General features: G+C 36.9%; 1 protein-coding gene across 1 annotated transcript; it reads right to left on the bottom strand.

Annotated features, from left to right (window-relative positions):
• Positions 1 to 4,155: 4,155 nt before the first annotated feature.
• On the bottom strand, positions 4,156 to 13,078 carry pitpnbl (phosphatidylinositol transfer protein, beta, like). Its single transcript, XM_053515176.1, has 11 exons — positions 12,967 to 13,078; positions 12,246 to 12,276; positions 11,754 to 11,899; positions 9,481 to 9,572; positions 8,671 to 8,678; positions 8,440 to 8,514; positions 8,249 to 8,332; positions 6,401 to 6,478; positions 6,199 to 6,306; positions 5,877 to 5,999; positions 4,156 to 5,117 (listed from the first exon to the last, which is right to left on the bottom strand). The coding sequence occupies exons 1-11, from the start codon at positions 12,984 to 12,986 to the stop codon at positions 5,070 to 5,072; spliced, it is 813 nt and encodes a 270-aa protein (XP_053371151.1). The 5' UTR covers positions 12,987 to 13,078; the 3' UTR covers positions 4,156 to 5,069.
• Positions 13,079 to 14,534: the final 1,456 nt, after the last annotated feature.

Genomic DNA, 14,534 nt, shown 5'->3' on the forward strand with positions numbered 1-14,534 from the left:
TGTGTTCTCGAAACATGCCTAAGAGGGAAAATGTAGACTCATTAAAGTCTAAAAGAAAGTATTAAACAGGATTATTCATAATATGTTGTCCTGGCCTAAGGAATATTCTCAAACAAATGCAGTTTACAACTCTATTTTACAACATGCACTGATGTCTGAGGTACATTCATATTGACATACTCAGGTTTTTCCATCAGTCTTAATCAGTGGAAAAGATAGCTACAGGTAGCTAAAGGTATACTAGAACCTTTAACCTGCTGATAATGTGTGTCTTGAAAGTGGATTTTGGCCCACATACAATAAAAACAGTTTAAAACGTTAAGTTAGCAACACTCTAAAAAATAAAACTGTGCTGTACTCAATTTTTTTGGTGAAACATTTTTACACTTAAAAATATTGAGTAAATATAAAAAAATATAAAAATCATGTAAAATATACTTCATGAATTGAGTAAAAGTCAGTAAAAAAATTAAGTAGACTTGAATAACTATATTTAGTACAATGATGTACAAAATTGAGTAAATGTAATGAAAATTAGAAGTTAATGAAAAGTGAAAATGAGTAAAATAATTGAGTAGATATAATTGAAATGGAAGGAAGAAGATACTGAAAATTATACTATTATTTAATAAACAAATGTGCTACATTTACTAAATATTTTAACTGAATGAAAGAAACAATACACACATTTTCATTTTTATTAAACATTTATTTGCCAAATTGGACAAGACATGAAGTCTAAACTCAACCTGGTTTACTTTGCAAATGACATGTAACAAGATCATAAACAAAGAGCTGAATTTATGTTATTAGTAAACAGTTTCAGAAACAATACTCCTGCCACAAGTATTATACAGTTAACACATGGAAAGTAGACTTTTGTATTAGAATCTAATGAGTCACATTTTACATCTGAAAGATTGCACACCTTCACACTTCAGTTTCCTGCAAACTGTGGGATCCATACAAATGTGTGTGCAGACCTTGTCAGGTCTTAAAGAAGCAATGACAGTCTAAATGAAGACAGGACACTAAATATCCATGACCAACAGTACCATGCTTTACTCGGTAATGATCGAAATTCCTTTTGATGATACGACAAATGTGCAGAGCTTACACCGCCATCCCATAAGCTGGCACCTAAAAAAGGAACAATAGTATACAAGTAAGTACAAGTGTGACTGTTACTGTAAAGTCTACCAGACTGGTAAAATAGTACTTCCGTTCAAATACATACTTTTTGGACTAATAGTCTATTTCTATCTTTGATTCAATGGTTACACATTTAATACTTCTGTAACATTTAAAAAAGTTGACATTTACCTCCTGTTTTATCTCTATTCAACTTCTCTTCATTAGTGGTGTTGGTGCTGTGAAAGAGATATAGAAAATATATAACATGTTTCACACAAACACACACACAAAATCAATCAGTTTTAGGTTCTTTTACTTACATATCAGATCATAATGTTTCACTTCAATATTTTAATTTCATATTACTTTCTCCCAATTCTAATTCTGAGATGTTGTATTTTCACTAAATCTTTATATTTCATAGCTTTAGTTACTAGTACAGTACTTAGCACATTTATTTTATAACATCTGCTGCTGCGTGCTCAGTGTTTAATCATGTTAAAAAATACTCATATACAGTAACGTATAAAACAGTACCAGAGTCCGGACACTGCACCTCATTTCTGCTGTTTAAACCTGCTTTGTTCTGAGTTTTTTCCTTAAAGTGTCGGAGTGACCGAGCAGACTCGCGGTTCATTGTGTGAGGTGGACCGGTACACATGCGTTAATTATTTGAACATGTTAGTTTTATATCCTCGCCACAGTGGCGGTAGGCTGCGCAAAATCACCGCATTTGGCGGGAGAAATTCAAATATTGCGGCACAACCGCGGCCGGTTACACCGAGAAACCCGGAGGAAACCCGGACATGCACGCGCTGCTGCTCGGTGTTAAATCTCTCCTTTTACACCAGATTTTAAGTGTCTGTATTAAACGCGCTTTAGCTAAGCAGTTTGGTGGTTGGAACAAACAAGCTAAATCACACTAAACCCCAGGACTGGCCTGTTGCTAGCTATCGTTAGCTCTGGAGCTCGGCTGTGACAGGATTCAGAACAGTAACTCACACACTATAAAGTTGTGTGTGCAGGCAGACAGTCATTATTACAGTAACTTGTGTTAGCTGTTTACTCACCAGGATTTGTAAGGAATGTTCCAGAATGTTCCAGGTGCTTCATGTCCATTCTCACATCCTCACAGCCTTCTTGTCTCTGATGTTACACCAGACTTCCCATGAGCACTTGCACAGGGCAATTTACTCAATTATTTAAGTTTTTGTTGTTAAAAATAAAGAATATTGAGTTGGAATAATTTATAATTGTAGTTCTTGAAACTAATCAGTACAATTACTCCATTAACAGATATTTTGATTGAAATGTATCAAAAAATATTAAGTGCATGTTAAAAATATAATTCAGTTAGTCAAATACTGATTTTTACTAGTGAAGTAAACTTAAATTATAGTGTAAATTTAAGACAAAATGAATAATTGTTTTTTTAGGCATTTATTTTGATTTGTCTAACTCAAACAATCATGTATGTGACTTTTAGAGATTTTATTAAGGTAACATAACTTTTTTATAACTGTGAAATTTACAAGGCCACAGAATCATTTTTTAGAGTGAATTAAAATACAAACTCCAGGCTCACATTTCATATACAGTATATAAGGGGTGTTCAAGTCAAACTTGGACTGATAGTATTATAATTAATAGAATACTTTTTTCATGAATGAAGACGATTGATATTTATAGTAGACTTTAAGCACAAGTACAGTAATGAACAGTGCAAATGTTTTAAAGAAGGCTGTACTGCAGGGTTTCCCGTGATAGTTCAGCAAGGGGAAAACCTGTATCCAACCAGTAGTGCAACTCTGGGATAAGTGCATTAGTGTAGCAGGGGATTATATAGAAAAATAAAAGTAATTTTCATCCTCATAGCTGTGTTCTGTTATTCTCAATTAAAAGTCTTGGTTTGACTTGAACGCTTCTCATATATTCATATATAACAGGAAAACATTTACACCTGCTGTTATGCAGTTATTTAATCACCCAATCATGTGGCAGCAGAATTATTCAGAAAATAATCTTATTTTTTGTCTCTCGGCTGTTCCACAGCGAATTATCTGCCTCCATCTAACCCTATCCTCTGCATCCTCTTCGATCACACCAACTTAATTCATGTCCTCTCTCACTGCATCCATAAATCTCCTCTTTGGTCTTCCTCTAGACTTCCTTCCTGGCAGTTCCAACCTCAGCATCCTGCTACCAATATATTCACAGTCTGTCCTTTTGAACATGTCCAAACCAGAAAAAAAATATGCAATTACAGGTCAAGAGCTTTAGTTCACATCAAACAACAAAATAAAATAAAAAAAAGATTTCTATGACTTGAAGTAATTCTGAAACTGTTGATCTCATGGGAATTTCACACACAACCGTCACATGATTTAAATTTACTTAGAATGGTGCAGGAAAAGAAATCTATAGAGGGTTCTCTGTAGAAGATATTTGGATCCAAATCTCTCTGGATTCTATTCATGTCTACCTACTGAATTGTCCCTCCCCCTTGTTGAGTGACACCAACAACCATTGCACAATCAATCACAAAAGCAGCGTAGTTTCCCCATTTTAATGTTTGATATGAACATTAATTGTAGCTCTTGAGCTTTTTTATTATTTTTACTGTTGCCAAATAAGTGACAACTTAAAGGGGACACATTTGCTGATGGTGATGGAAAATCTCTCTCTACAATGCCATATAGGTTGTCAAATTGATCTGGTCACTAAAGCCACAGAGTATGATCTACATAAGTTAATCTTAAAGAAAGCTCTTCCACCAGTTAAAAAAATGTTTCATTATTGAAAAAAAGAAGTCAGTGTAACATTAGATTGATTTGCTGCGGCCAATCCATCTTAGGGGAAGAGTCACTCCAAACCATGCCAACAAATCCTATTCCATATTATAACAGCCAGTTTATTTCTCTCAATTTGTCACTTAAAAAAAAAAAAAAAAAAAAATATATATATATATATATATATTCAAAACAAGACTGGAGACGAGCAGAAAGACAGACACAAGGTGAATGAAGTCAATGATGTTGGTTTTTATTTTGTTACAGTATTGTAAATCAGACTCAGCTTGAAAAGATGTGAATTGCCTCAGCCAAGTGGTGAGGCTTGGCATGCCACATGTCAGTCAAAAGTGGGAAAGCTTCTTGAGTTTAAAAAGAGTCTCATCTACAAACAGCTCCTCTCACCCAGCAACGAGGACACTCAAACTGAATCAAGCCGTCAGTGCAGAGAGGAATCCAACAAAAAGACAGGGGGAAAAAAAACAAAAGAAAAAACTAACAGAAGCTTTGTCCATCGTGCTTTGAGTTTCATATGAGGAAAACAAGCATTATGCATACATTTTGTTTCAATGACTTGTGTATTGATTTATTACACATGCCCTTTTCTTGTAGTGTACATTAACTTTCCACTGACAATTTCACAAACAAACTCAAATTTAATTGTAATAAGTAAATTACTTAGTTGTTTATTCATGGTTGCGATACAAGTTCAGTGAAATGCACCCCCAAACCGTCTTTGTAAAACTTGTAGGCCCCACCGGCACGCTTAGTACAAAGCTGATGGTTGCAAAATAAGCCAGAAACCGTAGAACAGTTATAATATTTAATTATAAAAAGAAATGCTGACATTATTTAACACATTTGAAGTAAAATCCAAAAGAATTTGGCAGCAAATGATGAGGTCATGTAAGGCAAACTGCACCGGCACAAATGCACACGCACATTTTACACACACGTGCACGCACGCGCGCATGCACGCACTCACGCTCTCGCACAAGGTAACGGACACTTCCTGGGTAAAAGATGACAGTTTCCTGTTCAAAAGGGCTTGGTGAAGTGGCACATTGTGAACGGCCATGTGAGGACTGAAGGAGGTAAAATTAAAAGTAGCCCTGGGTTTCTTTCCATTCCTCGCTCATTCCCACTTTAGTCATCTCCTGCTTTCATTCCTCTCACCGATCCTTGGTTACGCATCTGTAAAGATGAATACAAATACAAAGAATTTGAGCCATGTTTATATTTGTTAAAATCATTGCAAGCGGTGCATGTTGCCGATCTGTCATTGGTATTTTAGGTCTATGATAGATTTAGTGCTATAACCAAGTAGATTTTAATACATTTTAGACTTGTATACACTCCAAGTGTGTGGGCTGAGGCTCACGGTGGGCTGCACTAAAGATAAATTCTTGCCTCAGGTCTTTGTGTTTGAATTTTATGTTCTCCCCATGCTTGGTGTGTTTCATCCTGTTACTCTGATTTCCTCCCACAGTACAAAAACATGCAGAGTAGACTAGTTGGCATTCCTGTAGTGTGTGTGTCTGTGCCTTGCAATGGATTGGCACCCCATCCAAGGTGTACCCCGCCTAGTCACCTGGGATAGGCTCCAGGCCTCTTATGACGCTGTACAGCGGTGTAGCGAATGAGTGAGAAAGTGAGTACAACAACGAGCTGACAAACATCAGCAACAAATCACCAAAGCCTTAGACAGTCAGTGCCGATTTTCATCAAAACTATGACCACAGTAAACCACCAGATGTCAAAGCAGAATTTGTAAACACACTGGCATGTTCATGCTTGTTATCTGTAAACACATTGTTCTCAGGAAACTGGGGAAAGGGACGCCCCTGACGGATATCAAATCGTTCTTGTGATTCCAACCTTCCAAAGCTCATATGTATATGGCATTTCCTCCACTTGTGCTAGAATGTAAGGGACACTGTATAACGTTTTTACCTGGTCCAGTTCCCGCTGCGTCTCCTCCTCCATCCTGCGGATGTCGTCCATGGTCAAGTCCACCCAGCGGTCCAGCCAGCAGAACAGCTGCCGGTGAAAATTGGTAAAGAGCCTCTTCTCTTGCTGCTCAAAAACAGAGAACATGACAAAACAAAATAAGTGTGAAAATGTGTCATGTTGTGCTTCTCTTACTCTTATATAGGTCTACAGTACACACACATAGATAACTCACACTGAGCGTGAGGAGGTGAAATATAGCAACAAAACGACTATTCAGAAACCAAAGGTCCTGGGCTAAAAGGTAAAAGGAAAAGTTTATTACCTTGTGAATGAAGTTCTCCACACGGCCCTGCAGACCCCACCAGCGAAAATGTACAGTCACCAACTTATACGCAGTCATATAGGGACAGTTACTGTTATGAAGCTCTTCCTGAAGCAGAACCAAAGAAAAACAGAGGTTATTTCAAACATTTGGAAAATGCGTGTGCATTTATAAAGAGATGTGTGTACAAGTGTGTGCATACCTTCCATCCTGGTCCCAGTGGCCCCCTGCCTGTCTTCTCAGAGTGAAAAATAGCAGGATCCTCCTCTGCCTTGTAGTCCTAAAAGACAAATTTATTTCAGCTCCTTAAATTTTTACAGAATTTCTGAAGCTTGTATGATTTTTAGTTTGTTGCATCAGAGAGGGTGGAAGAGTTTTTTTTTTTTTTTTTTTTAAATCAGCAATATGTCCAGAACAGAACTGTAAAGTTAACGGATAGGCCTTCTGTTTAAATTGGTTATTCAGACATTCCTAAGACTTGATGGATGGATAGTGAGTTGATGAATAGAAAAGGGGAAAAGCATATTAATATGATACTCAAGGAGCAAATAAAAGAATTGATATGTAATACAGATAAACAAATATATATATACACACCAAAAGCCTGTCACAATTCTTTTCTTGTCATATTTCCTTCCTAAAGTCTTTGGATCTAAAGTAATCATTTTTGAGAAAATGATTGCAGGGTTTGAATACTAATGTTTTAACCAGTTAAACCAGGCATTCCAATACTTAAATTCTATAGTTACTAAACCAAATCCAGAACTTTATTCTGGTTAAGTGAAATAATGTAAACCTGTCAAACCAGAAGTAATTCTCCAGAGGATGTGCAGTGCTGACCTGTGATTAAATCCCGGATTTGTCAGTTTGTAAAGTACTACTTAACAGTGTTATGGCTTGTCTTACATTACAACGTGTGAGAAGCTGTCGAGTGGAGAGGACAAACCACTTGGCACCAGTCAGAGCGAGCCAGTTGGCCAGCACTAAAGTTGGCAAGTGACCCAAGTGTATAAATACGTTTTGAGTACACGTTTGTTTGGTTTTTTTTTTTATTAAAATTCCCAGTAATTAGGGCTGCATGATTTGATAGTGATTTATTTTACAAATATTACTATATAAACTGTGATATTTAACTATTAAATGTATTATTTGCATTTTAAATCATTGAACAAATGGTCTAATTAGATCTCAGATGATGGTTGCCCATATTAATTTAGCACCCAAAATGTAATTTTAAAAAACTCATAATTTCCCGTCTGTATGTATATTACCTGTAATAAATTGCAGTATTTGGTGATGAAATATTTGCACAGGTCCATATCGAAATTTAGAATTTTCTGCATTAATTGTGCAGCACTAGTGGTAATGTAAATTTGAATATATGCAATATGACTGAAAGATTTGTCTTAAATTATGTTTGGAATGCCATTTAAAATAAAAAAAAAATGTTAGATGGCATTAAGAATTGTGAAAATGCAAACCATTTGTGAAAGTTAAAATACAACTAAAAAAAACAGATTCAGCCAAACTCTATGATGAATTTTATGTATATTAAGTAAAAAAAATAAAAAATTACAATAAATCTTAGCAACAATTGTGTGGGTAATTAATTTCTGTACTATTCGGCATTATGTATGTAAATAAATTATTAATTATTTATTAAACTGTTGTCAATGTTTTTTAATTGAATGTGAATAATAAATCATAAGATGGCCTACTTTTGTTAATAATACTATAATGTTAAGGGGAAAATAAACCCTTTGACAGGGTCACTGCAATAATCCCCAAGACTGCTGTGCAATAAAAATGATCTAATTTAAAAATAGTTTTGTTGACATTACTTTGCTGTCTAACTTGAATTACAAATCATGATAAGCTGGTGATTATTGTCTTATCAATAGTCTGGTCCATTTCTGGCTTTACCCATAAATCCCATTTGCCACCATTAGTAACAAATTCAGCATAAGAAACTCATTTAAAGGTCCCTATGGGATTACAGATTTGCACCCTGCTGCACTAACTGATAACTTAAAATTCCTGTCTGACTTACCGCATCGTCCACCTGAGAACGATCACCGATATCAATCGGAACTACTTCAGTCTCCTCCCACTCTTCAGGGGGAAGGCCATGAGGCTAGAGAGAGAACAGAGGGGAATTTTTTTCTCTAAACTTTTTTTAAACCAAACAGAAAACACTACCTTTAGTCAGTACAACACATTTACAGAATCTCATTGACTTACGTTGTCAGTTGTTCCCAAGTCAGGTTTGTGCCAGGTCTCTATCTTAATGAAAAAGTCATCTTTCATGTACTCATTCTGGAAAAAGAGACACATGATGCATCTCAAACAATAGACATGATATTTCATAATTCATTTTCCTATACAGCTTGCTAAAATTGTGGTTTCTTTATACAAATTAATAAACATATTTTAATATAAAAATTATAAAAAGTGACAAAAAAAAAAACTCACTGTAACAACTGTGGGAGTTATATTCCAGCATGGAAGAAAGGAATGAAAAAGGGAATTGTGATTAATGATTCAAATTATACCAAACTCTACTTACTATATCAATACATATTTAAATACATTTAAATTGAGCAATGAGAATTAACACAGCTCATGGTTTAATGTATACTGCATGTAGAAGCTGTTTAACAGCTTGTGATAAGTGGCATCACCTGCATTTCAAGAGCATTACAGGTGTATATACAAGTATATCGTTTTTTTTCCTTTAAGAAAGCAAGTCCCAGAACTCACAATTTCACAGGTTGGGACCTGGAATATGCCAGTGCTATCAGGAAAGAAGCCTTCCATAGATGTGATAACTGGGACATACAGTACATTCAGGTCCTAAGCTGACTAGACCTGACCAACTGAAGCAAACCCAGATCATAACCCTGCTTCTAGAGGCTTGTACAGTGACCACTATGCATAATGAGTGAATCGCTTTATGCACTTCCCTTCTTACACTGATGCACCCAAGACTCTGGTATAGAGACAATCTGATCTGAACTTTACAAATAAATCTTTAGGTTTAAATCTTTAGAGGCAAGTAAAATCTAAACGATAATGTAAAATACTATATAAACACTAAAGATTTATTTACATGTGCCTTTTACAACTAAACAAACAAATGTACATGTGGTTTAATTCTACAGTATTAAATATAGGTCCTCAAATAGCGCACAGTTCTTGTAAATACACGCATGTACAGATCTACCACATGTACTACAGTCACCTCTAACTTTAAACAAGACACATTGTTTTTAAGATACCCACTAGTGCGGCAGTAAGGATAGGCGTTCCAGGCTTTCTCGTGAAACACCAGCGCACCCTCTGGGGCAACCATCTGAATGAAGCTGGGCACCTTGCTGTAAAACAAAGACAAAGTGTTTACCACTGTATGTCAAAGTGATGAATTGTCTGTGCACAATCTGAAACATAACTTAATAATAAAACAAAGTGTTGTCATGACTATCAACTTGCTGGTCTGATTTGATAAAGACAGTGTATAATTTCTGTCCAATCATAAACAAAAATGTGAAGAAGTAAAGAAATGCACAAAGAGTGGCCAAGCAACCTGGCAGAGTTAAAAAAATAAATAAAAATAAAAAAAAAGATGTAGAAAAGACTTTTGCAGGGGAGAATTACAACTGAGGTGATCCAAAGGCTATTCCGAGTATGTGTGGAGACAAACAGTGCGCATCCAAAACACATTAATCACATTAAGAAAGGGAGGTGCAAACTATTGAAGCCAGGAATCTTAAATGTTAAAAAAAAAAAGAAAGAAATATATCCCCCACAAACCCAGTTATTCATGTTTGTATTGGACTCCTTTAACCAGTTTAACAGGCTAATAACTTACACCGTAGCAAACATCTCAGCGTTTCAGGGGTGAGATTTCTTCACACAAACTTTGGAGTTTAGTTATTAGATGTGAAAACAAATGTAACTGGAGGTGAAAAAGTGTGATAAATTACTTCTGAAGACAATAAGCAATACTTCAACACAGCAGATAAAAAAAATCTGACCATCACCCTTTTTATATTCCCCAAACTTATCCTTCCAATTAAACTAGGAGAAAACGTTTCCTGCCTTCCTGATGTATACGTTTTGCACATGTACAAGCACTTCCTCTATTTTGGAAGGTGCTGGAATATATTTAAAGAGCTTCTAAAGGCCCTGCACATCTAGTCATGTAAACAACCTCAGGGTGTTTCAACACAAGCAGAGAAAAAAAAATAACTTTGTTGTGACACAGAGGGCAGGTCAATCGGTTAAGTAACTTTGCTAACGTTAGCAATACTTATTACGAAGATTAAAAATCTTCAGCGTATACATACAGTAGCTACGAGGATGTCATGCACTGCTGCTTGCTTAAGCAGTCTTTTATGTAGTTAAGTGAAAAAGTGTATTAGGGCAGTCGATTACCAATATAAATTGAATACAAGTATGAGTGAAAATTATCAGTTTTCTGGCTGTAGTATTTATTTTAATTAACGTTTGGAAAAGATTTTTATTTATTTTTTTACATAGTCTCTATCTTTTCAATACACTTTGTCAACAAGCTTTCATATTTCCTCAATAAAATGTTTTAGGCTGAACCACAACATGAATGCACCACTGTCTTCACTTGTTCATTAGAGTCCTCGTCTTCATAATGCTGTTTTCAGGAAACCAAACAGGTGAAAGCAAGATCAGACTGATCATCAGCTCTTTAACAAGCATCTCACTGTAACAAGCAGGCACTGTTTACTGTTAAAACTTTTTCCTGATAATGTTCGAATACTGGCATCTCCTCGGTAGAGTTTTCAATTCCTGCCTCTGGTCTATGTGCTTGGAGGTTGAGTGTTCTCCCTGTGCTTTTCTCTGAGTATTCTGGTTTCCTCCCACAGTCCAAAGACTGGCTGTACAATCCTAAAAAAAATCCTAAAAATCTGTAAGCATTAATTTTCCATCTGATCGTTCTCTTTTTTTTTTTTGGTACTTTTTCTTGTTCGTCACTTAAGGTTGTTTCGTTTTCATACTCTGACGTTTACTCTTAGACTCGTAGTGATGTATCCATGTCTCTTCACCAGTAACAATTATCCAAAAGAAATTTTTACCTTTATCATCAGTCTGAAGTTTGTTTGCAGGCATACAAATTCTTTTGCTTGGCTCTTCTATACGTTGTGTCAGCACCAGGTAGACCCTTAGACCCTCAAACTACCCCCCTCCCCCCACCTTCTTTCACGCAAATCACAAGCTGGGTGTCCATTTTGCTTACATCACAGTTACAAATTAACTGATGTAACACTTTTACACCAGCATAGTAGCGACTGAGGGAACAGTAGCTTTGAACGAAAAGCTCTGATAAGACAGTGCAGCCTACAGAAGTTTTCATATAACAAAGTGCAGATATTTTTTTTACTCTTATGCATGCTCTTGTATGGACAACATGTTCGAACCTACTTGAGAAATTATTTCCCTAAGTACATATTGAGACTATGCCTATTATAGTCTATGACTATTAGGACCAAATTATTTTCTAAATCAACAAGACATATACATACCTGTGTATGTGATAGATTTTGTGGGTATACTGGCCCTTCTCCCCTTCTTTCTCGTACGGTTCATTTCGGAGCACTTCGATCCCTTCGCCCCCTCCTGTGTTGTTCTTACTGGCCTCTGCAACCGAGTACAGCTGGCCAACCTGGTACTGGAGGAGAAGACACAAACAACTAACAGCAAAGAACCGCCACAAGTGCTTTAAACAGAAGACTGCAGATACTGTACGAGTGGCTTGGCTTCTCAGGGGCCAAAAGGCCACGATTTCACACTCCTAACACGCTGTCCTGAATCAGAGTGATTTTAACCCTAACACACTCATTAAGCTGTTATTCAAACGATGCATTTACACCAACACAAGTCAGATGTGCTACACATGACATGAACTCCAGCATTAAGAAGAAATCATGCAGTTATCAATTCCACCAGCTGTTATAATGAGCTGATCTCGAGATCTAAATTAATGATGAGTGATATGATTCTGGACTTTAACTTACCTCTTCTACCGAGCATGGCAACACCACTTGACTGAAAAACAAAACAAAAACAGATTGTAAAAACCTTGGCGAGCTAATACACTGACCAGTGTTTTTTCTTTTTCTTTCCTACCCGCATTCATGTTAGTCCCGCCTTCTGCATGATAATTGGCTAATATTTTATCCCCGCAGCCAATCCGAAACATAAAAAATGATTCCATGAGGTGACTGACTGCGGGTATAAACTATTAGCCAATCCTAGTGCAAGACGCGTTATTTCCCGGAATATGGGTACAGGAGAAATATGAACGCCTCGCTCTAGTAACCGGGTGTGAAGCCGCTTTCCGCCCCGTTAGCTGGAAAGGCTAGGTTACGTTATTTATTTCCGTTACTTCCGTTACATGAGCGCGGTGTAAAAATAAAACGATTTTTTATAAACCGGATATCGTGTCGTTACGGTTTTGTTAAAACCGCTCTGACATGATTATCTGTAAAATAATTAAATTCGCTATTGAAGCATTAGCCAGGTTTAGCCATCAGGCTACATTTTCTTACCCTAATGCTAATGCTAGCGCAGGACAAATAAGCAGCCCCCCTTCTCCCCAACTCCCCCTAAAGAATCACTGACTCGCATTCATTGTTACATAACCAAAGGCTCGGAATAAAACCGACAACAGTGCCTGGTTGCTATTAAAGACACAGCTGTTATATTTGTGTAAAATGGTAAAGCGGAGTTACTCACTATTCTTTGATGAGTACCATGCCGAAGCCGCACAGAACCTCACATCCAACAAGAAGCTCTCGCTCGGCGGAAATTGGACAGCCGCGTTGGCGTGTGTCATCAGGAAAGTGGGCGGGGTTTACAGGGCCAGGGGGTGGGGCTACACAGACGCGTGTATAAAATGACTCGTGCGGTAGCCAGTGTAATCACATACCCAGCTCTCAGCTGCTAGCAGGAAATCTAATTGATGTGTATTCGTCAGCCTTCAGTTACCCAATTCATCCACATGTCACCACCAATATGGTGTAGCACGTTGCTGTGTTTTTTTAAATACTGTGTGCTAGAGCAGGGATGTACAATCCTATCCAGTGTGGGTGCAGGCTTTCATGCCAGCCAACTAAATACCACACGTTATTCTATCTAGATGATATCTATTTGATTCTATTAGTGGAAAACCAAAATTAGTAATTAACCAGGTGTTTTGTTTGGTTGGAATGAAACCCTGCACTCATAGCAGCCCTTTCTAAATAAAATTGGACACACCTGTATTAGAGGATTGGCTAGGGAATGATTTATGGCTAAATGTTTGGGATTCTTGATCTCAACATCAAAACCAAATGTGGTTGTTCATTCATCATCTATATTGCTAATCCTGTGCTGGAGCCTATCCCAGAAGACATGGGATACAAGGTGGGGTGCACCCTGGACAGGATGCCAATTTATTACAGGGCACACACCCACACTACAGGCAATTTGGGAACACCAAGTAATATAATTTATATGGTTTTGCACTGAGGGAGGAAACCCACCGAAGGGGGAAGAAGAGGCAAACTCCATGCACATAGACCCAAGGCAGGAATCGAACAACCCTGGAGGTGCGAGGCCACAGTGCTAACCATTACACTATGTGTTGCCAAGTTTAAGTAGGCTTTATTATCACTTCAACCATATACAGTTAGTACACAGTGAAACGAAACAACGTTCCTCCAGGACCAAGGTGCTACATGCAACATAAATTTACAACATAAATTAACAGAGAAACTAAACTAGCTAACTAAGAAGCCTAGTTAGCTGGCTAGCAGAGACAAGACAGATAGTCCTAACATAAATTACAACATAAATTAACAAAAACTAACTAAATAAGGAAGACTATCTGCAGTCTTTACAGAATGTGTGATTGCAAGGTTTTGTAATATAAACTTTCTCCACTTCAGGCATTCATTGAATACAAAGAAATTTCATCCAAGCATCAAAGGCAATTCTTATGTTTGTAATTGTTAGTTTGTTCCATTATATATAAGCCCCCGCAATGGGGGAAGGGGGGTTAAAAATGGCTGTAATTCTTGAATAGTTAATACCATACTTTTGTCAAACCACTTGAATTAAAGCTGAAAGTCTGGACTTTGCTCACATCTGGGATGTTTCAGTTCAATCTTAGCTCCCTAATATATTGTCAGTGGTAAGCACTTGGTGGTTTATTTTTAGTGATAAATTTGGATGGTTTGTTAGATAGGTATTTGTGCTGTTGTGCACATACAGTACATAGGCTACCCAGTGAAAAGCATATACTGTATGAGATATGTGTATAG

Source organism: Clarias gariepinus, chromosome 16, assembly GCF_024256425.1.
Source record: "Clarias gariepinus isolate MV-2021 ecotype Netherlands chromosome 16, CGAR_prim_01v2, whole genome shotgun sequence".
Taxonomy (NCBI): Eukaryota; Metazoa; Chordata; class Actinopteri; order Siluriformes; family Clariidae; genus Clarias; species Clarias gariepinus.

Coding starts and splice junctions, on each gene's coding strand:
- pitpnbl (XM_053515176.1), bottom strand. CDS start 12,986: ATGGTACTCATCAAAGAATA. Junction 12,277..12,966: donor ATGGTACTCATCAAAGAATA/GTGAGTAACTCC, acceptor TTTGTTTTTCAG/TCAAGTGGTGTTGCCATGCT. Junction 11,900..12,245: donor TGCCATGCTCGGTAGAAGAG/GTAAGTTAAAGT, acceptor CTTCTCCTCCAG/TACCAGGTTGGCCAGCTGTA.